General features: G+C 46.4%; 2 protein-coding genes across 3 annotated transcripts; both read right to left on the bottom strand.

The window, feature by feature from the left end:
• Positions 1-595: 595 nt before the first annotated feature.
• Positions 596-14,433, bottom strand: SMARCE1 (SWI/SNF related, matrix associated, actin dependent regulator of chromatin, subfamily e, member 1). 2 transcript variants are annotated; one of them, XM_042887612.1, is made up of 11 exons: positions 14,354-14,433; positions 13,726-13,779; positions 13,214-13,257; positions 10,174-10,278; positions 8,239-8,319; positions 7,033-7,164; positions 5,359-5,530; positions 3,643-3,815; positions 3,078-3,179; positions 2,343-2,553; positions 596-1,601 (listed from the first exon to the last, which is right to left on the bottom strand). In XM_042887612.1, the coding sequence occupies exons 2-11, from the start codon at positions 13,730-13,732 to the stop codon at positions 1,393-1,395; spliced, it is 1,236 nt and encodes a 411-aa protein (XP_042743546.1). In that variant the 5' UTR covers positions 13,733-13,779; positions 14,354-14,433; the 3' UTR covers positions 596-1,392. The 2 variants fall into 2 exon arrangements, with proteins under 2 accessions (XP_042743546.1, XP_042743545.1); XM_042887611.1 differs by having other exon boundaries at positions 596-1,604; positions 14,354-14,432.
• Positions 14,434-18,509: 4,076 nt separating this feature from the next.
• On the bottom strand, positions 18,510-23,030 carry KRT222 (keratin 222). Its single transcript, XM_042887610.1, has 6 exons — positions 22,935-23,030; positions 21,282-21,410; positions 20,801-21,026; positions 20,236-20,238; positions 19,591-19,813; positions 18,510-18,897 (listed from the first exon to the last, which is right to left on the bottom strand). The coding sequence occupies exons 1-6, from the start codon at positions 23,028-23,030 to the stop codon at positions 18,684-18,686; spliced, it is 891 nt and encodes a 296-aa protein (XP_042743544.1). The 3' UTR covers positions 18,510-18,683.
• Positions 23,031-25,574: the final 2,544 nt, after the last annotated feature.

Raw genomic sequence — 25,574 nt, 5'->3', positions numbered from 1 at the left:
GGCCGTGTCCCACGAGGGTCTGTTTTACACGTTTTACACACATTTTACACGTTTTACACACATTTTACACACTGCTGCCTCAGCGCCTCCCAGCAGGAAGCTCCTCATGGGCTCACGAAGCCGTGTGCGGTCAGAACTGCACAGCAGTTAATGAGCAGTAAGGATTGGATCCAGGTATTAAGGTGTGTAATGACATCGTATCACACGCTTTGTAAACACACAAACATCACAGCCCTGCGGGGTGGAAGTTCCACTTCATTTGGGGTGATAGAAACTGACTGCTGATCACTGGGAAGGAGGCAGCTAAAAGCTGGCTGGCAAAAAGGCCAGATTCCTTTACAGGGATTTCATTGCAGGGATTTATTTCCTCCCCCGATTCCCCCATTCAGCAGCTCTTGAAGCCAACAGCTCTCACCAGTTCTGGTCACAGCATCCGAATGGCAGCCCGGATCAGCTCCGAGTTTTTGGTTTCGAGGTGCTCCTGCTGCACAGCTTTCAGTACCAAATATGTCTGCAATGGATTCCACGTTTTTGTTTCAGACCAAAGCCCTGCAAGCACAGCGGTGCCTTCAGACAAGAACCAGACCACTGTCGGTTTAGAAAACAAGACTGTTGGATTTTATTCTTTTTGGACCATTAGGAAAAAACCAAAGATTTAGAAAAACACGACCACCTCACCCCCCCGTCCCATCAAAGCACACTATTTACCAAGGCGTGCACAGCGTGTGCTCTCCTGTAGCTGGAAACAAACGGTTTGTGTCTGTAGTTCTCTGCAGAGGGCTTCTGCTCACACAGACAAAATGGGGCACTTTCAGCAGTAGTTTTTATAGGGTTTTTTTTGAGGTTTTGGGAGGGCACAGCAAGGAGCTGCTGTCACTGCGCTGTGACTGCAGTAAGACACTGAAGCGCTCTCCTGCTTTGCACTTTGCCAGGTCTTTGCTCCTGTTAGGATATCTAAGTAGCAAATAAAGAGTCAAATTGTGAAAAGCAAGGGCTGCTGTGAGTGATCCCCCATCTCAGAAAAAATCCTTGGGACACAGCGTCGCTTACTTCAGGATAACTGCACTCAGGCACTCGGGAATCCACCTCTGTTCGCTGTGATAATTTAGTCAGAAAAAGGGGAGAAATCCTGATTTTGGTATTAGAAACAAAACTGCAAACAATTATCTTGATACATATTCACCACTATGCTTAGAGGAATGAGATGTTTTCTGTCTAAGAGCTCCTCTGTCCCAAAATGCCCTTTAGGTTACTATGCTGATAACAGGTGTTACCAAACCCCAGTTCTTTGGGAGACACGTGGCACAGGCAGTACAGATACAAAGCTGCTTAGCACATTTTGAAATCAAACCAGTACTTCATTAAGAGGACACACATGAAACAAGTCACTGTTTATTCTTTCTTCTCACTCTCCTCAGTGTTGGGGTCTGCAGGAGGCTCTTCCACTGTCGCACTGTTGCTCTCTGAACCAGTGTTGCTGTCACTGGTTCCTTCCTCTGCAGTGCTGTCAGCCCCCTCTTGGCCACTCTCCTTATCATCAGGGGTAGATGTTCCCTCTTCACCATTCTGCTGGCTTTCTGTGCTCTCTTCTGGGTGAGGCTCTTCTGTAACAAAATTCTTCTCAGTGTCATTTACATACCAATAAATTTATTTAGGCAGCGCAGTTAGAATTTAGGAATGGAACTTGTAATAAATGAGAGCATTTCACAGCAATTATTTGTTACTTAGTACGTGCAGTAAGAGGCACAGCTCTCAAAGCTCCACTTTGTGGTCCTGCATGGCACCCTGAAGGTCTCCTGCAGCTGCCTGCACTCAGGACTGGGGCACAGAAAGCAATGTGCCTCGTTAAGCTGGATGCACCAGAATCCAAACAATCAGTCCACTCTCCCTTATGCTGTTACAGCAATGACTCACTGAGACATTGGCCACTGATTCGCATAAACACTGTCACTAAAGTCACTGTATGGAACACAACAAAGCCTGCGGGCAGGCTGGAAGAGCAGCATGGGGAGAGCTGCAGTTCTGGCATCCTTGCCAGATGGTGGCAGTGGGCGCTCAGTTGCTCCCACCAAGCCTAGAAGATGAAAGCATTCAGAATTTTTTTCTCCTTACACAAAGTATTACATATTTTGTGATATTCTCTACCCTTTTAAAAAGGAACAACTTAATGAGGAAAACAAACAGCTGTGTCCACCAAGATAACTATGCTGAACATTCTTCTGAAGAAGCCCTTCTTCCTAACAGCACAAACCTGAGGCACCCCCCAGCCAAGCACAGCCTCTGCAGAGGTACTTTAACACTGATCCCTCGGGGATCCTGAAGGTGGTTTGAAATGTGGTTACCTGTCTCCATTGGAGTGCTCTCCTCTTCTTTCTTCTCCTCCATTTTGTTAGCTGCCTGTTCTTCCTCAGCTGCTGTGTTGTTCTGACTGCGCTCAGCTTGCTCAGCTGCTTCCTTTTCCCTTTCCTCCTGCCTCTTGCGAGCCTGTTCCTCAGCCTGAGCAATTTCAGCTGCAATTTTTTCCATATCCACTTCCACCTTCAAACTGCATAGCTAGCAATGAAAAAAAACCTCTTTTATTACCCCAGTTACACTGTGAAAGACAAAACATTAAGAAAACTCAGTTATTAGCTCAGTATCTCTATGTGCAGCAATATGTGCACAATGACTTGTGATTCCAATAAGTTTACATTAAAAGCTTCAGAAACTACAGAATTAGCAACAAGTACATATAAAAAGAACCTAGATAAGTGATCTAAACCTTGGCTCTGGATGCAGCCTAGGACACAGCATACGTTCCCCATAGTGGCTCCAGGCCCCTTTCCTTGAGCTGGAACTCCAGGAGCCTGGAGGTGCTCGCAGGGCGCACTGCCTGCACACAACCACTGCAGGACACCAAGGGAGCAGGGATCACAGAAATGCTGTGTGCTTTCCAACTGCCACACACTTCAGCAGACCTGGGACACTGCACTCATCTAATTGCAAACAATTCAATACTGAACTGAAAGGAAGAGGGCAGAGTGTCTGCATGAGCAGGTAGCCAGCACATTGCTCACAGTGGAGAAGGAGACTCGTACCCTTTTGAGCTCATTGTTGAAGGATTCTGTGCTTTCCAAGAACTTCCTCTTCTTCTCCTGGTGACGCTCTTCAATTTGCAGCAGTTCAGCTTCCAGTTTACGCTGGAAATGTAAGAAATGAAGCTGCTTTACTTCTGAAGAAATGGACAACAGTATTCAGTTGAAAATTAAATGCAGCAGTGTTTAAATCCTTGCAGCAAAAAGTTTTCCTTGATCCAGAACCCAACATACACCAAGAAGTAAAAAGGTCTGAACAATAAATGGGTCTGTGCACTGAAGAGACTGCAGTCATAAGCAACTGAATCCATTAAACTGCACGTTTACCCCCTACAGAGAAAGGCTGTGTGTAATAATGAAGAGCTATGGGTTTGGTACTTCAGGTGTCCTGAAGAACAACATACAGCCTAATAAAAGGTCAGTAAAAAAGGTCACGGGGTGAAACCTCCCATCTTGGCACTCCTGAGAAAACCCAACGAACCAACAGAGCACAGACACCCAACAAGAACAGCGTGGGGACCGAAGGGTGCGGGGCCTGGCACGCTGCCTTTCCATCGTTTATCTTTACCTGGTGAACCATTAGAGACTGAACCTGGCGTTTAAGAACTTGCATTCTAGCTGTAGTGACAACGGAGCGGACGTCAGGAACCACACTTTCGCTCAGGATCTCACTGATGAGCCGATGGTTCCTCTGGAAGCGAGCTGTGGCCGTGTGCTTCATCGAAAACCCATCGTCGTAATCTGAAACGGGAGTTGGAAGCACAGCGCTGCAATTCCCCAAAGTAAGCACTGGGCTAACGAGACTGCACCAATGTCACCACTAATTACAAACCAAAACCTAACACTGCTTTCTCGTGTCATGAAGTTCATACTAAAATATTTGACTAAGGAACGTCAGCGAGAGGAAAAAAGGCGGTGTGAGGATCAGAATGCCATCGCCCCAGCTCAGCTACGGCTGCTGTTCTGTATGCATCTCCCACACAGATGAGCTCTGGATTGACCTCGTTATTTATGCGTTTCCAGATTAAGATGAGCTACCAGTGCACTGAATAAAGAAACCATTTCTGATTAACTGTGGTACCAGAACAACATTCACTGAAAAAGACAAACACAAACGTAAAATACGAACAGAAGAGACTCCTGTTGACATCTGAAACTACACAACTCTCTTCCTACATCCAGCAGCACTCAAAGCTTCTGGCCTGTAGAAGTCAAGACTTGCTGCGCTGCAACTTCCTGCATTTGCCCCGAGCAGCTCTAGCCTTTCACTACAATGAAAATGGAAGCAGAGTCAGGTTCTCGATAGCAGAACTGCTATCTGAGCCTCCACAAACACAAGGTCTTCTTTTCTCTTCTCACGATATTCCTACAGCCCCTAAGATCCTACTGACACACAGGGCAGCACAGCAGCAACGCTCCTGCCACAGGAATGAGTCTGCCTTTCATCCCAAATGTGAGCGGATCCAGCTTGGTGCTGGCACAGCTGGCTCTGCCTGCATTAATTCTGGCCCATGTACTGCAGAACAGAAATTAAAGCCCAGAACATCAGCTGCTTGGAGCACTCAATGTGTTGACAGAAGTTCAGCAGTTACCTCACATGGGAAGGTGCTGCTGCCACAGCCTTTATCTCAGGGTGTAACTGAGCAGATTTTTTCACCCTCAGGTTTCAACAAGTCCATGCTGGGTCATGAATTTAAAAGTAGCCCTTAACGGCACGAATCGGAATTCTTCCTGCTGGGTGGGGTGCATTTTCTTGCAGTCAAATAAACTTTCAGCATTTTCTCATCAACTTGTCAACAGCGAGGATAAAACTGTTCTAAACAACCTCAAATGACATCTGCTGAACGTTAGAAGTTCAGGTGCTCCTAATCATGCGAGAGCTCAGCTTATCAGAACGATGTGCTTCTGCTGAGTGCAGGGTTCCACTCAAACTGGATTAAAGGAAGCAGCTCATCATCTGGTAACTCATTTGTGAAAAGCCACTACAGAGTTTTAAGCGGACCGATTTCTTTTGAACTGTCCGCATTACTTCACGCACAATTAAGGGCTGGAAGATTTATCACTGGCTTGTCACCTTAGGTTTTGGGAGTGAGACAAGGTCAGCTGGTAGCTCTACAAAATAAAATGGAACCATGGGAATTAATATTGAAGGTACGGAAACAAAAGCAAGTCACGCTCAGCGCTGGGAAGGCTACACAGAAGTAATTTTCTATCTGGCACGTCTTATGCCACAGGCCCTGTGATGACTTTCTCCCTGCACACATGCAGACTGCTTTCTGCTTACCATCTGGATCTTCTGCTGGCTGAATGCTCATGTAAGGTTCGCCCTTCTCCATGCGCGACTGCCTTTGGCGGCTTTCTTCTTCTAACGCAGCCTCTGCACGACTTTTTGCATTGATGTAGGCAAGGTATGCAGGAGAGTTATGGTAGGCCTTCATGGACTCATTGTACTCAATCTGAAACGTGACCAACATGGTTTGATTGCACCGCTGGGCAATTTCAGACCCGACACAATGAGGTGCAGCTCAAAGGCAGTTATACAGACATCTCTTCTGCGCTATCTGACTGATACACAACCAGATGCCCTCAGCTTTCAGTTTCACAAATTAGAACTTCTTCCACCGTCATTCAGCCAAACTGCCGCTGGGCTTTTAGGTGTGTTTGACTGCTTAAGAGGTCTTAAGAACGCTTTGTTTTTGTTGTTTGAAGTCAAACTTCAGAACAAGGCATTTATCAAATGAACTCTGGTAAAATAAAGATGAGTTGACTTAAAATATTCTCAGTAATTCCCTGGAGTTTTAACTACGCCTTTTATTTCCATTTCTTCTCTTTCTTTATTCCAGTTATGCCATGAGCCAGTTTCCAAATAACTCAACGCCTTTGCGTTCTTTGATCCATCCCTGCACTGGGATGATACAGAGTGCTGCAGCCAGACTACTGGTAGCAGGACTGCATCACTGTTTTCACCTTCTCTGAAATATTTTCCCTTTGAATTTCTTTCTTTCACATCGCTTTTAGAATTTGCCTGGTCTACAATTTGTACAGAGATCTGAGGTATTTCCAATGGAAAATGAGATAATCTACAATCCTGGCACCAATACCTAGGAGCGTCAGTTTCTTTATTACTAGGACTGGAACCCTATCTGGGCACTGGAAAAATGCAAGCAAGATGGCCCCTGCCCCAAGGAGCTCACAATCTAAACACTGTTACCAAGTTAAAAAAATAGAATTCCTTAATTTTGTTTCATCTCAGAGCAGCCAGCTGGGAAGCACTTCTCTACTGACTTGGAATAAAACAGCTCAGGTTTGATCAGGCTGGGCACCAACCGGGTTTGACTACAAGGCAGCGGGTGGACAAACTCCCCTTTGCAGTTTAGGATCACAGTAACAGTCTGCTGAAGGCCTCAACACTTACCAACCTAGAGAAAGGCGTAGCTGTCATCTTTTGTCACGAAGATGGAAAACAAAAACACAAGAAAGCCCTAAAAAATGGTACAATTTTTCTACTAAGAAACAAAACACTAAGCCACAGCGTGGAGATACACCAGGTAACAGCATGGAAACCAAACCCTACGTGACTGCAAGTCTTTTATGAGCACGTTCATGCCTCAATAGCAGCAGCTGCAGAGCACTAGTTTTGAAAGAGGATTCTGGTGTTGAGACAATCTTTTCAACACTGATGTTGTACAATTAAATCCATTCATTAAACAGTTAAAATCGGCACTCAATTATAAATACTTCATTTTGAATTAGGTCTAAAAACTGACCAGTCACAGCTGATGTACAGTTATTAAAAAAAAAGTCTAAAAGATGTGTCAGGACATACTTCCATTAAGCTACATACAGGGGGTCTCGTGAAAGCCTCATACACCACTGCAAGGGTAAGATGGGTTTTTCTTCTCAGACCAGCTCCTAGAAGAATCAGCTGTAATAAACATCCCAGATTTCTTCCATTTACCTTTTCAGCTTCATATTCATTCAAATACTCTTGCTTCTCTTCATCAGTGAGATCTCGCCACATTCCTCCAATAATCTTGCCAATTTCCCATAACTTCAAATCAGGATTGGACGCCTTCACTTGGTCCCAGACCTTAACAGAAACAGCTGGAGCTTTACTAATGATATCTAAATACTTCCAAATTAAACATTTTATATTGTCATCTCAGTGTTCTTTCTGGAACCACCACGAAAAACAGGATTAAGTTAGGAATGAGCCTGGCTAAACTACCTCGGTTATTTTCTGGGGCAGGAAGTCAGTAGGAGGTCATCTACTGAAACGGCTTTGGTTTCATGAGAATATTGCCTTTAACCCTCTTAATTCTCTTCTCAAATGCACATCGCTGCATCTCTGGGAAAAAGAAGTGCTACTGAGTGCACACATCCAGCAGATTACGGTAAAGAGCACTGAGCTTTTCAGATCAGAAGGCAACATTTCAAAATACTTTTCAGTCTCGCTGATCAATTTGAGTTCCAACGAGTTCTGACTCCACCAAAAAGGTTTCTAACTTTACAGGGAAAAAACAAGGAGAGAGCTGCCAGTGTTATTTCTTGCTGCGCCACTTGACTTTTTTTTGCTGCTGGTTTTTTGGCCTAAGATACGCTGGTAAAGATACTGAACCAGAAGTGAAGAATCTCCTTCTGGCTCACCCGCTCCAGACGGGCTCACCTGCCCTCCCCATGCCAATCAGATTTCAGACTCCACAAGGGTCTCTCTCCTATTTTCTGTCAAACAGTTCAGAGAATAGCGAAGTAACCGTTGCCACAGGCTAGGTTGGTGAAGGAGAACATGCAAAGTCCACTCATTGCTACTCTTCAGTCCAGCTACAGCACTGTACCAAGCCCAGTATACCGCAAGGAACACTTCCTTTATACAAAAAGTTCTCTCAGTAAGTCACAGGAAGTTCTGAATGTGGCAGGGTGGATCCTTGTCAGCGGACAGCAGTAGGAAATTACCATTTTAGAGACAACCTTTCCCCCCAGAAACTGGCAACCGTAACAACAGAACAGTGCTGCGTTATTCTGCAGGGCAATGCATCTGTACTTTACAATTCCCTTAAAGGAAAGCGCAGGCTGTTAGGAGTAAAAGTTTAAAAGCTGAAACTAAAATAACAGCGATGAACTGTTAGCATGTACAAGGTTTACTATTACTTGTACCCATACCCACCTTCCGGCTGTACCTCATGTAGGGCATCAGGGGCTTGTCTGGGGGCTTTGGGGGCTTTGGAATGGTAATACCAGAGGAAGCCTGTGGAAGAAAATGAAGAAGCCCATTTGTTAATGTGCTCACGTGCTCTGGGGAAGCATTTACTCTCGCACAGTTGAAAGGACAAACACACCCCCTATTCAAGAATGCAGCACCAACCCCCCGGCCCGTGCACAGGCACACAAGCAGTCCTGTTAAACTGCTCGCTATGGAAAGCAAATCCCCCTCTGCAACCGATCCATCGGAGGCGTTATCTGCCTCCAAGCTGCAATGATCCATGTCAGCCTCTGCATGTTTGTGTGCTCTGATCTTCCTTCCGGCCTGTGCAGTGCTGAACACCTCGTGCTAAGTAAGAAGACAAAGAGGAGTGCTGCTGATGGAGAGCTGCTGCACGCCCTGCTCATCCCTTACAGGACTCCTGCAGCTTTGTGCCCCTCACCACAACCTCACAGCCCACCAGCTCTCCCACAGCACTCCCACCATTGGGCAGTTACCACCGTGGGACCATTTCATAAAAGCAGAAAGCAGTTCTGAGCTTTTTCAGGATTGAGTAGATTAAGCAAATATTTGAAATTGGCCATAAAGGCCAACCTTGTATTCAGCTTTCCAATTGTTCCTCTTCAGTTGGTTTTTTTTTTTGCTGAATTTATGAAGTTCTATGAAACAATGCATACAGAACTATAGGTATAGATAATGTACATGGAGTATATGCATTACCAAAATGTATACATAGATACACACACAGATGGGTTTGAAAAACATTAACGGAAACTGTTTAATGCTTTTAAATTAACAGGAGTTCCAAGACACCATACATATACTGATATATGCATGGCACAGAAAGCTGTGTATGCTTATGACGTACAGAAACAATGAGAGTTCTCAGAGCAAACCTAACTTCATCTTGCTTAGGAAAATAAATACGTGGTCAGACAGGACATCAGTCGAGTTCCAGCCTGTATGGGGAAGGCCTCTTCTGTAAGCATTTCAATAAGCCTGAAGGACTCATCAAGTCTGAAAGGAGGTTTATAGAAGAGGCACAAGAAGAGGACTCTTCACTCAGGGCACTGTATGTGTTCCTTGACAAATCACTTCTTATACCACGTCCTAAACTGAGCAGATGTTTTGAAGTTAAGAAAGTCTTAAACGAAAAACTTCGTTATGATAATTACAGGAACTTTTTTTTCTTTAAATAGGGATTTACTCTATTGCTGTCGTGTTAATTAAGAACATTTTGTGCCTCCACTGCCTTTTTCCTGACTGCACCTGATGCTCAGGACTTGCTCTGTATTTGAAGGAAGTGTCACCTCTCACTTCACTTCACTTCCTCCATCAGAAATGAATTTGATGTCCATTTTCAGTACACCCACAGAAACAGAATATCTGATTCCATTTTATATCATTACACTTCTGTTGAAACAACTGTTTCTGAACTGGACTTCACACACTTAAACCAGACCAGGACTGGAAAGGAAAACAAAGGCTCACACTCCTCGCACAGCTCAACAGTGTGATGCAACTACTGTCAACGACCCCCGTCTGCAAAGCATCCCTCCTTATTTTTGTATAAATTTGCAGTTCCCTCCCCCCAGGGATCAGTACCTGCAGAACAGACCTTCCCTACATGTGCAGCGGCCACTGAAGACCACGGAGTGTCTCCTTGGAGTCCTGCATCACACAATTCCCACATCTTTCCCCCTCCTGAACAGAAGTCCGTTCGCTTGTGAAGGGTTTCAAAGTGAAGGGGAAGGGGTAGGGATGGAGAGTGAAAACCAGAAGTAATCTTTTGTTCCTAGAAAGCGAGGCAGCAGCCAAGATTCAGAAGAACCTAACTCTAAAGCCATTTCTGGGCAGTGCCTGCTGTTTGCTGGATGATGTAATAGTTGATTCTCCTACCGTGACCCGGCTGTTGGTGCCCGGGTTCCCTCCCAGCCTGTAGTTGTTGTAGGCCAGATGGCTGTATGGATTGTATCCCACAAACCCTGGTGTGCTGGGCATTTGCTGATGGAAACAAATGAGACAAAAACACGAATGAGAAATGAGATCAAACGAGGAAAACACATAAATGAAAATGAACTGCAATATGGCATGCAAAAGCAATCAGAATTTAAACAAGCAAATGAGGTGTAGCAGTTGATATCTTCTCAACACACAGAATTTAGTCCAATATAAAGCTATCAAGGAAACAGGATTCTTTAGCAGCTGTGTCACTACAAACGTCCAAAGTTAGTGCTTTTACTTCTGCTAGGCGTGTCACAAGTATTCCATCAGTCCTGATCACATTTCCAACGTTTAAGCCACCAAGAAATTCAAGAGGAGTCTCATATCCAAACTTAGAAGGCAAAGTAGCACACAGTATAGGGGCAAAAATTCCCCAAGTCAACATTTACTACAACAGCGAAAATCTCTGCCTCCTCCTTTTCCCATCCTTTTGACTTCTCATGAACAGGACGTTGCCAACAAACAGGGTAAAAACAAACAAATCAGTCTCTCAAAGCACCATCTGTGCACCAACACCAGGAGCAGAAGACCTTACTGGTGGTTTGCAGAATCAAAACACTTTGGAGAACTGTAAGGATTAGAAAAACCAAGAGAGGACGATGCATGGAGACGCCGCTCTGTTAGGAGACTGGCGGGGGTGAAGAAGTGCTGCAATGCAATCTGCAGGTTAGAAACCACAAACTGATCTTAGGCCACCACTGAATCAGAGACGTTTCAGCAGTTAATCAAACACATCTTCATCCGTTCTTGCAGGTGGACCAATTTGTTCTCACCTCCGGTAACGCTGAGAAAACCTAATTTCTGAGCACACAGATGGTGGGTAAGCAGGGACTGCAATCAAACACCAGGAGGTTCACTGTCTCTCCTTTCTCTTGTGAATCTCACTCCTGCACTTCAACAAGCTCTTTTCATTATCCAGAATTCAAATGGTGTTGCAAATAAAGCAGACCAGGCATGGAACGGCGATGGAGCACTGCTCCCATCCGGGGCCCCAGCAGCATCTGCAGCACCACGCCAGGTTCACCCATTACCTGCACCATCTTACACTTGAGAGCCACTCTGGTAAGGCCATTGCAGGGCCCTTCAAGGCGATGTGCTCACTGTTCCCACTCTACATTACAGCTGCAAAAGCCCTATGATTAAGTTTGAGGATCCAAGGTGTGACAGATGCAAACACACAACAAACAGAACCTGTAAGCCAAACTATATTGACTTGCAAGGTTTTCAACTATACGTGCACGTGCTGCAGTTGGTTTATTTCTGAACAAATAATACAAAAGCACCCTTTAAGAACCAGCCTTCATATGGTCCACTGCCAAACTTAAGCTCAATGACAGCAGCTGGCATTGACTCAGTTTTCATGCCTCTGATGATGACACAGACATTTGCTGTGTAAAATGATGCCATTTGACTACATGACAGCATTACTGTAACATCCTCACTAAAGTCTGAGGACAGCAAACCTCCATTGCAGAGAAATCAGCAGGAGTTCCGTGCTGCCAGGTAACCACCCTGCATTACACACCACCTGTTACTTCAGATGCAAGACTGCGGTCAGTGAGAGCCAGTGATACCCTGCTGAGCTCAGGATCCGGCCCACGAGGGGTAAAGAAGGCATTCCTCTGCAGCTCTTTACAGAGCACTGGTTATCTCAAGGACTGCGAGTGATTCAAGTTAACACAGAAGGTGCTGGAAGGACAGGCAGTGCACATCACTGTTAGCAAACGTGAACCTGGCTTTGTGAACTGCTGGGGATTTGCAGCTCGACTAAAGGATGCACGGCCTCTGCAGCCACCCTTCAGCACTGCCTGTGCCCACACTGTGCCCCAGGCACAGCTCCTGATGCAGGGATTCACTTGTAAGGTACAGGTAAGGTACATGCCACACTTTCCTCCTAACAGCACAAATCTACTAAGTCATGTCAAAATGAAAGCTGAATAAACAATGCAAAACACAATGATTTCTTTCTTTTTCCTTTTTTAAGCTTAACTTGTTCTTTACACGTTGCGATCACTTTCGGGCCTCTTCTGATGTGAAGTAGAGCACAGTGAAGTGAAAGCACTGCATTTCACCTGACTGCATCTGCACTTTCCATCCCAGATGTGGAGATCAGGGATGACAGCTCTTGGGTAACAGATTTCAAAAGAACTCCACTATAGCACCTTTACTCATTCTTTTGTTCCACACATTCATGTCTTCCCCCCATGAGTGCTCTGCCTCCAAAACAAGAGCTGCGTTTGCTTTCAGGAGCTTTTCCAACCACAGCACATAATATTTCAGAATGCTTTTATACATGCACAAGCACTACTGGACATCATTTTCATCTTTTCCTAACCAGCATTCCATACCATTTTACTATAAATTAGGATATTTATCATGCAGTGGATCCCAAAATATCAGTATTTTTATGAAATCTGGATAACATTTCCATCAGTGAGTGTTTCCTTTTTCTGACCAAATACAACAGACAATTGCATTCCACTGAAAATGTGTCGGACACACAAAAAATGCATCCAGTTTTGCTCATTATTTGTGTACAAATTGAGCGCGGAGTTTGAGAATTAAGTGTATCAACTTGCCCCTGAATATTCCAGTATTCCATTGCAACTGCTGCAAATACCATTTTAGGGCAATGGGCAGCACTGTCTGCATGAGTTTAATGGCCACATAGGTGAGTAATTCCAGTGGCTGCTGATAAAAAAGGCCAGATCCTGCAGACGCTGAATTTAAGATGAAACCATTTTATTCAAATTCTTTTTCACAAACTGTTTTGAAATTGAGAGGATTTCAAACAACACGTATCATAATAATGAAATACAACAAGTGTGTTTTCCCAACATAGGAAGTGCTGCATCTCCGCTGTTATGGCTCTAGTAAGTCACTAACAGCTCTGCTACCAGGGATCTGTGTTAACGAGAAAAATCACTGTACTTACGGTTGCGGGAGCTGGGGTAGGAGGTGGAGCATAAGATGGCCTTTCTGTTAAAATATAAACGTAAGCAAAGAAAATCCTTGAAAATTTGAATGAGTTCTTTAAAAGGAATCCTCTGTGGCAAACAATTTAACGAGAACATACAGCGAAGGACAGAAGAAACTTTAAAAGAAAACAAAACACATCACTGCTACATTGCTGGTCTTTTATTTTGGCAGAATAAGGAATATGAGATGAGGGTAAGGAACAAAGCAGGGCATAGCAGAAGCTGTGACAGTCAGATCTGCAGTGAGACCAAATGCTTGGGCTGCAGCAGTGCCTGAGACCTCTGGGCGGGCATCAGAAACAGCTGCGTGCAGCGAGAGCAGACGGCACAGCAGTCAGACAGCATGGAGCGCCGTGGACACAGCACTGCGCAGCACTGCTGCTCTGTGTACAAGGACTACGGGCACTGCCTCAGAGCCTGCTGAACCAGATCGGTCATTCACCAAAGGAAGAAAAGTCTGAAAACTTACTTGACATTTTGAAAGGCAAACTTTCAGCCACCTGACATTATATTATTTGTGTTTCTGAAAGACAAAAGAACACCACCCCATTAAGCATTACGCCAGCCTGCGATGCTTCCACCACCCGTCCATTCATTACAATTACCAAAAGCTCGCCAGTTCCGAAAACAAAAGGCTTTCCGGAAACAAAGGCGCTCTCTGCCATAACAGCCGCGCTCCCCACGAGTTCAATTAAAGGGCCGCGGCACGAAACGCGCGGCTGTGCGGCGCTCACGTTCCGGACTTCGCGAACCGGCGCCCCGGGAGCCATTTCACGTCGCGCAGAGCGCCGCCCGCAGGGAGCCCTTCGGCAGCCCGGCCCCGCTTCCCGGCCCTTCTTCTCCAGGAACTCCGCGAAGTTCCACCGCCACTCGGCGCCGCCCGCCAGCCGGGCCCCCGGCGCGGAGCTCCGCACGGAGCTGCAAACGCCGCCCTGCCCGCCAACCGCGAGGGCCGCGCCGCCCGGAGGAGGCCGTGAGCGGAGCCGCCGCGCGAGCAGCGCCCATCTGAGCCCCTTCGGTCCGGTGCAAAGGGCCGAGAGCCGCCCCGCGAGGGGCACCGAGAGCTCCCCGCCCGCCCCGCGCCCCCACGCACTCACCGCTCCGCCGCCGCCGCGCTCCCTTTGTTCCTCCCCGGGCCGAGCCGGCGGCGAGCACCACGCCTGCGCGCACCGCTCCGCACTTTCGCCACGGCCGCCGCCCTGCTCCCGCCCGGGGGTGTCCGGATGACGGGGGGCTGGTCGGTCCGTCCTGCTCGCCTCGGAGACGCCGCCGGGTTGAGGGCTGCCCCGCGCCCCGCTGAGAGGGGAAGGAGAGCGGAAGGTGTTGTGGCGAATCTGCGGGGAACGCTACCTCACCCCGCCGAGACCGGGATGGGGCGAGGGCGGGGTGCGGCGTTCCCGCGCTCCCGGGGCGGCGGGCGGGACGCTCTGCTCCGCGACCGCAGCCTCGCGTGCCCTCAGCCAGCACAGCCAGGGCGCAGGGCGGGCGGGAGCCGTGCGCGAGCCGTGCGCTTCCACGTTCCTTTCAGCACTTTCCACAGAGATGTGGCCACGTTCCCCGGTAGCGAATCTGCGGCGCAGGGCGGCGTCGCGCATGGTGCCTCGCGGCCATTGCGCGCCTTTTTCATCTGAGGTGGCGACGCCGCGCGTCCAGCCCGAGTGAATCCTGTAAAAAATCCCGTAAAAAATCCCATAACCGGGCGAAATAAGGGCTTTTTGGGGAACCGTCGGCCGCCTAGAATAGTTCTACCCGACGTGGTGACAATGGCGGCTGTGCGAGGCTGGCCAACAGAACGGCCGAATGACGGTGGTGCTGCAAAGCGCCCCGAGGCCGAGGCACGGCACCGCGTGCTCCGCTGGGATCGGTTACACCGCGGAGCTGTCATTGAGAGGCTGCAGGTGAAATAAAGGTTGGGGACTGGAAAAGTGTCCTGTGGCTGAAAAATAGCGACCCTTGTGCCTGTAATGGACGGCTGTGGTGGGCCTGGTGCACGAGGAGAAACAAAGCGTGACTGCCCTTGGAAAGGCACCAGAAACAGCTCTTTTTAAACACAAACAATGCCTGTATAACCCTGAAGGGTGATAGAAGGGGAGAAGAACAAACTGGCCGTAATGCCGAGGTGCTGCAGTCCTTGGTGCCTGCAGCCTGGCCTGCTTTGTTTTTGTTCTTAAGTAAGCACGCTTTCATGGACACATGAAGAGATGAGCACTGCCCCCACTGCTCACAGTGTGCTAATGGAGATTTGTGGTATTACACAGAATAATCTGACTTGCATTTGACAACAGAAGGAATATGACAATTGAAAAGATCCTCCAACAGCCAAATCTGCAGCCTTTTGGTCCTCCAGCTTCACTTGGGCAGAACGTTTGTAAGGTAAAGATAAAATACTTACAGAAGTGAAAAATAGCCTTGTTTTGTCTTGGATTTGACTCCATGCATTCATTGCATTGCATTGTTCATGAAATTAAATTGTGTTCGATGTTGCATTAAATTTGCACAAGTTACTGGAATGTTCAATGCAGTTCCATGCTAATAATTCTGAATCATTGTACATGTTTCCAAGGTCAGCAATTTACTGTTTTCTTTGGTTTACTTGGTTTTACTTGGCTCTTCTTGTGCCCATGCACACCCACCTATAGTTCACACTGACACCTGCGGAAGTTTGGGTAGTTTATGAGCCAACAAAGAAATTTGAAAAGAGCAATTTAGCAGGTAACTTAAAAAGATACTCCCTTGTATCGGTACTTTAGGGGAAGAAAATGAAGTTAAAACCAGCGTGCATATTTGAGTCAGTTTGAGAGTAGCAGCAGCTCTTGATATGCTGGAGGAATTCCGTGTCAGGCAGTCCCATGTGGAGAAGCAGCCCTTTGATCAGGGAAGGGTGGGCTGCCTGCAGTGCTGTAGTAACAAAGCCAGCTATTACTGTGTGCTGCAGTGTTTTTTTCTATTAGCCTCAGGTTTCGTGGTCATAAAACAGTACAGCTGAGTTACTACAGCTGGTTTCCAGCTTTAATCAGAAGCTGTGTGTTTTAGGAGCTGTTGAGCTGAGTGTTACAGCTGTGGGGATGGAATACAGCTCTCACTGCAGGATAGCTCAGGATGTGTTTGTGCTGCTGCTGCTGTACTGAGACGGCTTCAGAAATGGCAAGGTCAGGTGTGTAGGTGATGAAATGTGCACAGTTAAGGGCAGCAATTTTTCTGGTTGCTTAAGCTTCCCAACTGAGAGTGACTAATGCACAGTAATACCAATATTCTAAAATAATGTTTAGATAGTACTGCAAGATTAAGGCCGGGTTTGTGCTCTGTACTGTGCTGCTGAGGTTTGTGTCACAAGGGAAGACATTTGGAGTTAGGCTGAGGAAGAGAAACCCCAAGAACTGAGTACTGGGGTCCAAGAGTGAGCGGGCGCTCACTGGCCAAAGAAAAAATGTGTCTGTGGGTAAGGTTTTCCATTTTTGGTTACTGTGGAGCTGCCAGGGCTTTCTGTGTGTATGGTAATGGCCATGTGCCTGTGCAAGCTCTGCCTGCGTGAGAGGAGCTGTAAGGTTATGTGTTCAACCAAGTTTCTGTTACATGTTTACTTGCTCTTTACCTTTGCCAGCCAGCTTATCTTTTAGATCATCGCTTTGTAAGCCAGATGCCGTCATCTGCTCCTGGTATGGCACTCACACAGAGATCTTGTCAGGTTGGCTGGAATTAGCAGCAGATTGTCTAGTAGGAGGACACACAGCTCCCATGTGCTGGTAGAGGTCCTCGGGGAGTTGGAGTTATACTGCAGGGAGCTTTGCAAAGTGCTCAGATGCAGTGCTGTGGATTTTCTTACCTACAGCTTTAGTTTGTGTTCTCTGCCACCCAGACCCCCCAAGACAGACACACTGAAGCTCACAAAGCAGCATGGGCAAACTCTGTTTTTATTATTTTTATTGTTGTACTGCTATTTGCTTTGGTAAGTTTGTATCCCTGTTTAAAGTGCCTTAAAGCAATTAAAACTTAGTTTAAATTCAAGTATTGTGAAATATAGAGTACAGCACAAAAAAAAAGCTGCATAGTGAAAATGCCAGGAGAGGCTGTTACATTCAGGATGCCAACTCAGGTATTAACACCACCAGATCAGTTTAAGGTTAATGATAATTAGCCAGCTTTATACAGTAGATAGAGAACTATGGGCAACGTAAACATGGCGTTCTTGCTGTTGATAAAAGGCAGAAGCGTAACTGAACGGTGGAGGACTCTGTGGTGCCAGTCCTGTGACACGTGCCTTGAGTCATATGGCACTCACTGACACTGCAGTCAATTCTTTCCTGCTGCTTTGGATCCCGCAGATTCTGTCTGTGTGTTTTCTTGTTTTGAGCCACCATAGTTCCAGTGATCCCAGCAGGAGTTTCTGACCTCCTTAAATCCCGGTAAACAAACGTCCTTACTCTGTTTTGTTTGTTTGAAGTTTGTCCCGTGGTCTCATAAAGCATGTTGGGGTTCCATTTCTGGTTTCTGTCCATGTGCAGATGCAGGACTGCCAGCTCTGCTTTGTATTGCCCATTGCTCTGCCTGCTGCCTCCAGGGGCACTTCATGTGCTGGCAGCTCTGACTCAGCACGCGCAGCCCTTATTTTGTCTGTCCCACTGAAGCCATAGTGGTCGTGACCTGGCAGCTCAGTGATCTGCTGTGTGCTGGGTCAGGGGCCAGTTTTACCTACAGGATTTGTCAGGAGAGGGATCTGTTGAAGGTATTTAAATTCACGTTGCAACTACTCACAAAATGAATTAAATATCGGTATTAAAAATGGATGCTTGACTCCTTAAATTTGATTCTCAATATGGCTGGGAGTCGTTTTGCAGATGCACAAGGAGAGCTAAGAGAGTGATTGATTTTCAGTGGGAATCCCTGCTTCAAAAGCAGCAGAACCATACAGCTCAGTGCTATTTGTTTGTAATGGCACTGCTGAGAAATGTGTCCGTGGTCATAGGGGAGAGACATTTTTGCTCAGTTGCTGCCTAAAAAATACTTAAAAATACTATTCACTTTTGAAAGAAAATTGTTGGTTAATACCTGGTGTGTTTTAAGAGCGTTGTTGCATGTCACTTTTTTTTTCTATTAGAAAGTGTTTTAAAATATCTATCAAGTATGACAATTATGATAGGAATGGTTCATCAGCCAATATGCATATGCAATATTGAAGAAGAGAATGAAATATGTGGTTCTCATTCCCAGAGTTCTCTTGCCGAGGTACAAAGTTACAGTTTAATTCTTTTAATGTTTGGAGAAGTACTACAAAACAACAGCGATGAGAGAACTGCAGCCTGCGCCCGGAGCAGAGAGCTGGAGGCAGTCAGGCTTTGCAGGATCTGCCTCTCCTCTCTTCTCCCCGCCGCTGTGCGTTGTGTGCAGGGCCGTACGGTGGCAGGGGGCTCCGGCCTGCTGTGCCCAGCGCTAGGGTGTGATGGAGGGAATGCTGCACGAGCGCCTCATCACCAGCCTGACCTCGATGGCAGGCAGGGCTTTCTGCTGGCTGGGTTTGTGCCCTTCCTCGGCCGCTGCCAGGTGCAGGTCAAAGCGCAGCGAAACGGATTTCTTCCTCAAGCGCGGGTTGTCCTTGAAGAAAGAGCCTTCCCACTGCTTAATGACTTCGTCCACTTTTTCTGTCCTGAAACAGTAAAGCACAGGTGTTCTGACCCTGTAGGTGCTGTGCAACACGTAACTTCGGGACTGCTTTTAAAATGTTTCACTGAGTAACCAGAGTTCTTATTTATTTATCTGCTTATTAAATTTTGAACAGCTTCCTTCTGGAAAGCCAAGTCCAGGGGACATTTCAGTGTGGTTTTGTTTGTACGCTTTTAAGTAGACTTGGATACAAAACCATTGCTCTGAACACAGATAGTTTGTTTCCAAGGAGAAAGAATAAAACATTCCAGCCCTCAGATGCCCCCTGAGCAGCCAGGCTCTCCTTCCCTCTATAGTAATCAGCAGAACAGAGGGGTTTCCCAATAGAGCCAGGCCTGAATTTGTTTGTGTAAAAACGCCCCAGAGGCACTTTGCAGACATGGCATGGGCTCGTTTACTTTCAGCTTTAACTAAATGTATTAATAGTTTCATTCTTGACAGAAATTGCAGTTAGAAGCAGAGACATGATATTGCTAGCTCAAGAAGTAAATGCTAATAAAGATATCTTTAATTTTTAATTTATTGTTAAAACACACCATTCAATAGAACTTGAACTACCAGTGCTACTCTGGAGCTTCCTAGCTGTGTGGATACTAAAGAAAGGAAAAATCAGAGAGCGAATTGTAATGCCCAAGATTCACATTTAAATATTTTCTTAAATTGATGCTTATCTTACTTTATAGTGCCATGAGCTTCAGCACTTTGCTTCATAATATTTTCTTCTAGGACTGCTTGTTTCGTCATCAACTCCATCTTGTCACTTTCGTGCTTCTTCACTCCATCTATAAAAGAAAACGCAGATGTGCCATGCAGGTGGATGGAGGGTGGCAACAGCCCAGCTCTGAAGCTCTGTGGAGGCCGTGAGCCCAGGGGGCGGCGAGCACCGACCTGCAGGCAGCGTGAGGGCGGTCGTGGTGAGGCTGGGCTTCCTGCCCTTCTGCTCGGGTATGGAGCAGCCGTACCTGCAAAAATAAACAGCTTCACCAGCACCTCATAGCACTGAATTACTTTAATCCATCACTTGTTTTACAAGCTGTGGGCTATTTAAAAATAGGAGGAGTATGAGAAGTTCTGTTTGACTGTAGTAACCATTAGGATTTCTTGTTCTGAATGTAAAACTAAAGAAAGTGAAAATGTCTGTTTAATTTTGTCAGCAATTTTAACAGGTTATAGTGTGTTGGTTGTGTGCCAGGTAGAGATATTTATTTTTATTAATACTGTGTTGAGTGTATTTTCACAGAGTTAGAAGCACCAAATCTGAGTCCCTTGTGTGGAATCTTCTTATTCAAATGTGTGAGGCTGCTGGATGAAGGCCCTGCATCATCTGAGGGAGGCAGTGAGATGCTGAGAGCTCTCTGAGCCCTGTTTTGTTTGGGTACCAGTGGAAGCGATGCTGTGCTTTTCCTCATCCTCTGTTGCTGACAGAGCTGTAGCTGCCTCTCGCAGATCTGCACATGAAAGTGCTGGTGTTCAGTGTGCTGGGGAGGGCAGACAAGGAGCAGCTAAAGCAGAGTGTCACTGCCAGACACTGTTAGACAGCGTGCTGATGTGCAGAGCCCCAGATGTGTGACTGACACTTGTTTCAGGTGGTGCTGAGTGATACGAGCCTCGTGCAAAGGGATCCTTCGTGTGACCCATGGGAGCAGCCACACAGACCTGCACTGACAGCAGTGCCTCCAGTGAGCGTGCAGGCAGCTCGTTATTACCTGCAGTGTACTGAGAGAAGTCTGACATCCATAAGTGTGGAACTGGTAAAGCTGAGCACAATGAAAACGCTTGTAAGGATTTTATAATACCACATTTTACTGAGTGGCTCTTGTATTTACAATGCGACGGTTATTTCACTGGGGACTTCTGAAGAGGAAGACAACGTGAGTTCAGCCAGCAGTACCTGTTCTCTTCCTGCTCCAGCAGGCTGCGGTACGTTGCAATCTCCTCCTCCAGCTTCATCCTCGTGTTCAGGAGAATTTCGTGCTCTCGCAGCTGCTTCTCGATGCCTCTCCTCACGTCCTGCAGGTCCTTCTCCAAGCATTCAATCTCCGCCTCTAAGTTCTGTAGCTGCATGTGGTACTGCTGCTCCGTGGCACGCAGCGAGCGCTCCAAACCCTTTTCCTGTTGAATTTAACTCTTGTAAGATTTGGAAAGTGTCCGCAAAGATGCTGTACATACTTGTCATTACCAGTCAGACTGTTTTTATGTCGAGTCCTCTAAGAATATTACTTAAGAACAATAGTACAATAGTCTTAAGGTAAACTTTGTTAAGGCTGAGATATTTTCCAGTAAAACCTGTAATCATTTAAGAGAGGATAAAAGCACACGGCCCTGGGTTATTTTCCCCAGAGCCGGCTGCTGCTCTGCGGCGCTTACCACAGCGTGCAGGGATTCGATCTCGCTCTGCATGTGGTGCCACTGCCGCCGGGCCTCGCTCAGCTCTGCTCTGGCCGCCTGCAACGCTTCTGCATCTTTGTCCATTCTTTTCACTGGAGCTGCTTCTTGCTGCAGGGGATAAAGAAACAGATGACATAAAAATATTTATATAAAAATAAACTAAACAGGCACACAAAGATCTCATTAGGATTTTTTTTAGATTCCCATAGATTTGTTAGAGCTAGCAGTGATGAGTTAACATTCTATGTGCTGTGTAATGAGGAAGCTATCCTGCTGTGCATGGGGAGTCGTTGGCTGTCTGCAGCCCCAACATTTCTTGTAGAGGAATTCCAGTGCAACCCAAATGGTTGTATTTAGCCCACATCCAACTCCTGAGCACACAGGCTTGGCTTCATGCAGGCAGGGGAACTGCAGTGGAAATGGTCTTTAGTTGTAATGTATTTTTAAAATTTGTTTCTAGGGACAGCTTTATAGAAAGGGATGCATGAATATGTTACAGTTGATAATAGCTGTCATTATGTTCCTGCCTGAGCAGATTGCTATTTGAGGGCAAGCACCTCCATGCATTACCTGAATAGCATCTCTGTCCAAGCCTACAACTTCTTGTTCTTTAAGAACAGGTTAATTAATTTGCACAGAATGGGAAGGGAAAGTTGGTGTGCTGTGTGCTGACAGCCATGTGCACTGTGGCAGTACGTCTGCGCAGCTCACGATGGAAAGGAACTCTTTAAGGTCAGGTGTTACAAACATTTCCCCCACCCTCCAGTATTCTAACCTGTCGTAATGACCACCATCACACCACCATTTCGGTGAAACCCTGCAGTTGGCTGTTCTGGAAGGGCTCGCTCAGTGCTCCCTGCAGAGTTGCTGTCACACAGCTGTCGTGGCTCTGCTGGGCTGCTTTGTGCCACGCTCAGCTGCGGGCCTGGCCTGGCCTGGGGCTCCAGCAGGCGCTGCAGCAGCACTGTGAGCAGTGCTTCAACACAGCTCCCAATGCCTGCAGTCCCTCTTCTGCAGCACTACTGGGTGACAGCGTGTCTGATTTGCAGATTGAGTCTCTTGGCATTTGATGTCAGTCACTTGGTTTGCTGTTTTATTTCAAGGCTTTTAGGTTTTAGAGATGTTTTGTATATAAACCTAAACCAGCAGCACTGCCCGTTGATAACCTGTCACGAATCTGTATGGAGGAACAAATTATATTTGCTGAAAAGTATGGCAGTTTTACTGTGAGCATTAGGAAAGAGGCCCTGAAAAGGCACGGGTTTCTTTAATAGAGGTGCTAAAAGCTGGAAGGCTTTCTTCAAATAAATGGCTCCTTTACATCACCTCCGATATTCGAGATTCTCGTCTGCTGTGTGGTAACAGAGTGCAGCTCGTGTGGCTGTGCAGCCAGCAGTGCGCTGTGCAGGTACAGAGCAGGGCTGCACGGCTCTCCATTAGCGCGCATTTAGGCCGTAAACAAAACCTTTTCTTTCTCTTCCAGTCCAAATCTTACTGCAGTAAAACCAAAATCCCGTCCCCCGTAATATGCTGCATGGAAAAGGCAATGCCGTACCTCACAGAGGCTGAGGGAGGAGCTGCACGGACAAGGGCTGCCTCCTCCTCTGGAAGGTGTCTGCATGAAGTCATTACCTGGGTCCTCGCTGAGGCGGCGCTCCTTATCTGATTCCTGGTGTCGGCCGTTTCATACTTTGCCCCGCTGCCCCCGAGCAGCCGGGCCGCTTCCATCCCCCTCCCATGCTCCCGTTTGGTGCCCGGCCTCGCTGGGGGTGGGGGGGCTCTGCAGAGCCTGCGGCGGGAGGAGGCAGAGCAGCGGCGGCTCTTAAAGCCGCAGAGCTCCGTTCTGGGCGGCGGAGCGACGTCCGTCCTGCAGGTGTCTGCTAACGGCGGCGCCTGGTGCTTCGGCGGCGGCTGGAATCAGGATGCCCAGCTTGTGTGTGGAAGTGAACGCGTGCAGTGCCTTCATGTTTCTGTTACGCTTTAAGTTCGGGTTTTTTATAACCTCAAAGTGTGTGAGGTTAGGAGGTACGAGGCTTACTTTCCCCATTGCTACATGGGGGGTGGGAAGTGAAGGCAGTCTGTCCTGCTTTCTACAAAACTTTCTGTTCCCTGGCCTGTTTTAACTGCTGAATAGTTACAGCCTCAATGATCGTGTATGGTAAGAACTTCCCTTAACTTTTTGAAGTTTTTTCAGCAGTGTGCAGTGTGGGATATTTAGTAAAAATTCTGATTGCACTAAGAAAATGAACCCACAAAGCGATGTGTTTTGGACTGCAGCGTACATCAGTAAAACGAGGGGAAAGAGGCAGTAATGTTACAAGATGCTCCTTTGAAGAAGTCAAAGCCTTGTTCCACTTCAAAGTCTCCTTGTGTGCACAAGGCTTCCTTGTTCCTGACTGTCTGCTGGCACACGTGAAAGGATCCCATGTAGTGCTTGGATTTCTGTGAGCTGGTTGTTGTCCAGCTGACCTGGGCAGGAATGAGAATGTTTTGTTCTCCACTGTTTTTTCGGCAGCTGTCGTAAACATTCTACTTTTACTTAGTTCTAAAAACAATTATTATCAGTTTTTTCGTTGATCCACATCCGTGAAACAAACATAAGATTTTTTAAGCTTAGGAGAGTATGAACAAGAAAGGAACTTGCAACTGTGGTTGCAGGCTCCTTTGGTTCGCCATTGGTGACAGAACAGACCATAAATTGAGTGGTTTCTAGTAATCATAAGTGATTCTACTTTATCTTTTAGATCAGTATTAAATTCAGGATTAATATGCATGTAGGTAAAGTAGAAATCTGCAATAGTACAAAAACGTCTGAAATCTAAAAATTTCTTTATTCCCAATGATTATTCACAGCAATCACAGCTGCATTCCTTGACACGATGTATTACTTCGTATTTCTTCATGTAGGCTGTGTGGAAAACACGTAATCTTGGAAGAGGAATGTGGAAGAAACACACTTTTCACAATGGAGATGCTGTCTGTCACATGCTCCCAATTATTACCTCTTCATACTGACATGTGTATAACAATCTTCTAATTAATTTCTCTCTGGCATTTATCACGGTGACTTTTATGTAGTGGTTGGCTTTCAGACACGGTGGTTTTGCCGTACTGATTTCATCCTCTGATTGTTTTTATTACCCTGGCTTTTGCTCATTCCAAGCGGGAAGTGAAGCAGTGCTCATCGTTGGGTTTGCAGAGAGCGAAACAGAAGCACAGCATGAAGTCTGTGCTGCCATCAGAATTTGAGTTTGGGTCAAACGTTGAAGGGACGTGATGGAACATGCAGAACGTTTGTATTCTGGAGGCACCATGGGATGCTTACAAGAGGTCGCAGTGTGTTCTCTTATCTGTGAATCACACAGAAATGGTCAACATTTGGACTCGCGCACAAAGATGGAGGTGCAGGTTGGGGGGGTTGTGGACCGGCTCTTCGTTTTGTTCGGAACGGCGGATGTTGAGCAGGCAGGCAGTCAGACCGAGGGCTCAGAACGGACGACGGTCCGTCCAGCAGGCGGCGCTCCGGAGCGCCTCTCCGGGTTTGTGCCGCGCTTGGAAATCGGTGAAGCCGCTCCGCTCCCCTGCGGCGGCAGCCGCTGCACTGCTGGCAGAAACTTCTCTCTTCGTCCTCTACACGGCTGCAAGTTGATAGCTTGCTTTATTTATTATTTATTTATTTATTTATTTTTTATCCACTATTCCTTTAATCCCAAGTTTAGGCAGTTTTCAAAAATTATTTTCATGTTCTAACATTGGATTAATGCCTCTATGTGAGGAGCACAATACTGTGGATATTACATATGGTAAAGCAAAATGCTGAACAGAATGGAATACATGGCTCAGGAGTCCTCGGTGGTGATGCAAAGAATGAAAGGAGATTAATATCTTAAAGCTTGCTGAGTCCTTTTATTAGTCAAGAAATTTGGAAAACTTGGTTAAAACAGCAAAAATGTATTATCTATTAATTCTATTAACTCAGAAATATAGAAAGCATATTTGATTGGATGTGTGCACAATGTTTCTAGTAACTGAACAGAGAATTGATGATAGACTTAAAGAACACCATGAAAATAATGCAGCTAATACCAATGGACTGAAGTGGAAACTGTATGGATGCTAAGAATGAAAAAGTATGTTCTGCTTCTATCAGAGAATCTTAGCAAAAAGCCTATCTATTTTTTTTTTTACTCCATTCAAAAGAACAAACTTGTTTATACTCCTGCTTGGAAAGAAACATGGAAAGAATGGATCTTTGCGACCTCAGGTTGTGCC

This window comes from Lagopus leucura, unplaced genomic scaffold (genome assembly GCF_019238085.1).
Source record: "Lagopus leucura isolate 7727_CA_CO unplaced genomic scaffold, USGS_WTPT01 Super-Scaffold_100094, whole genome shotgun sequence".
Lineage (NCBI taxonomy): Eukaryota > Metazoa > Chordata > Aves > Galliformes > Phasianidae > Lagopus > Lagopus leucura.
The sequence above is the reverse complement of the archived record's forward strand: the minus strand, read 5'-3'. Positions and strand labels throughout refer to the sequence as shown.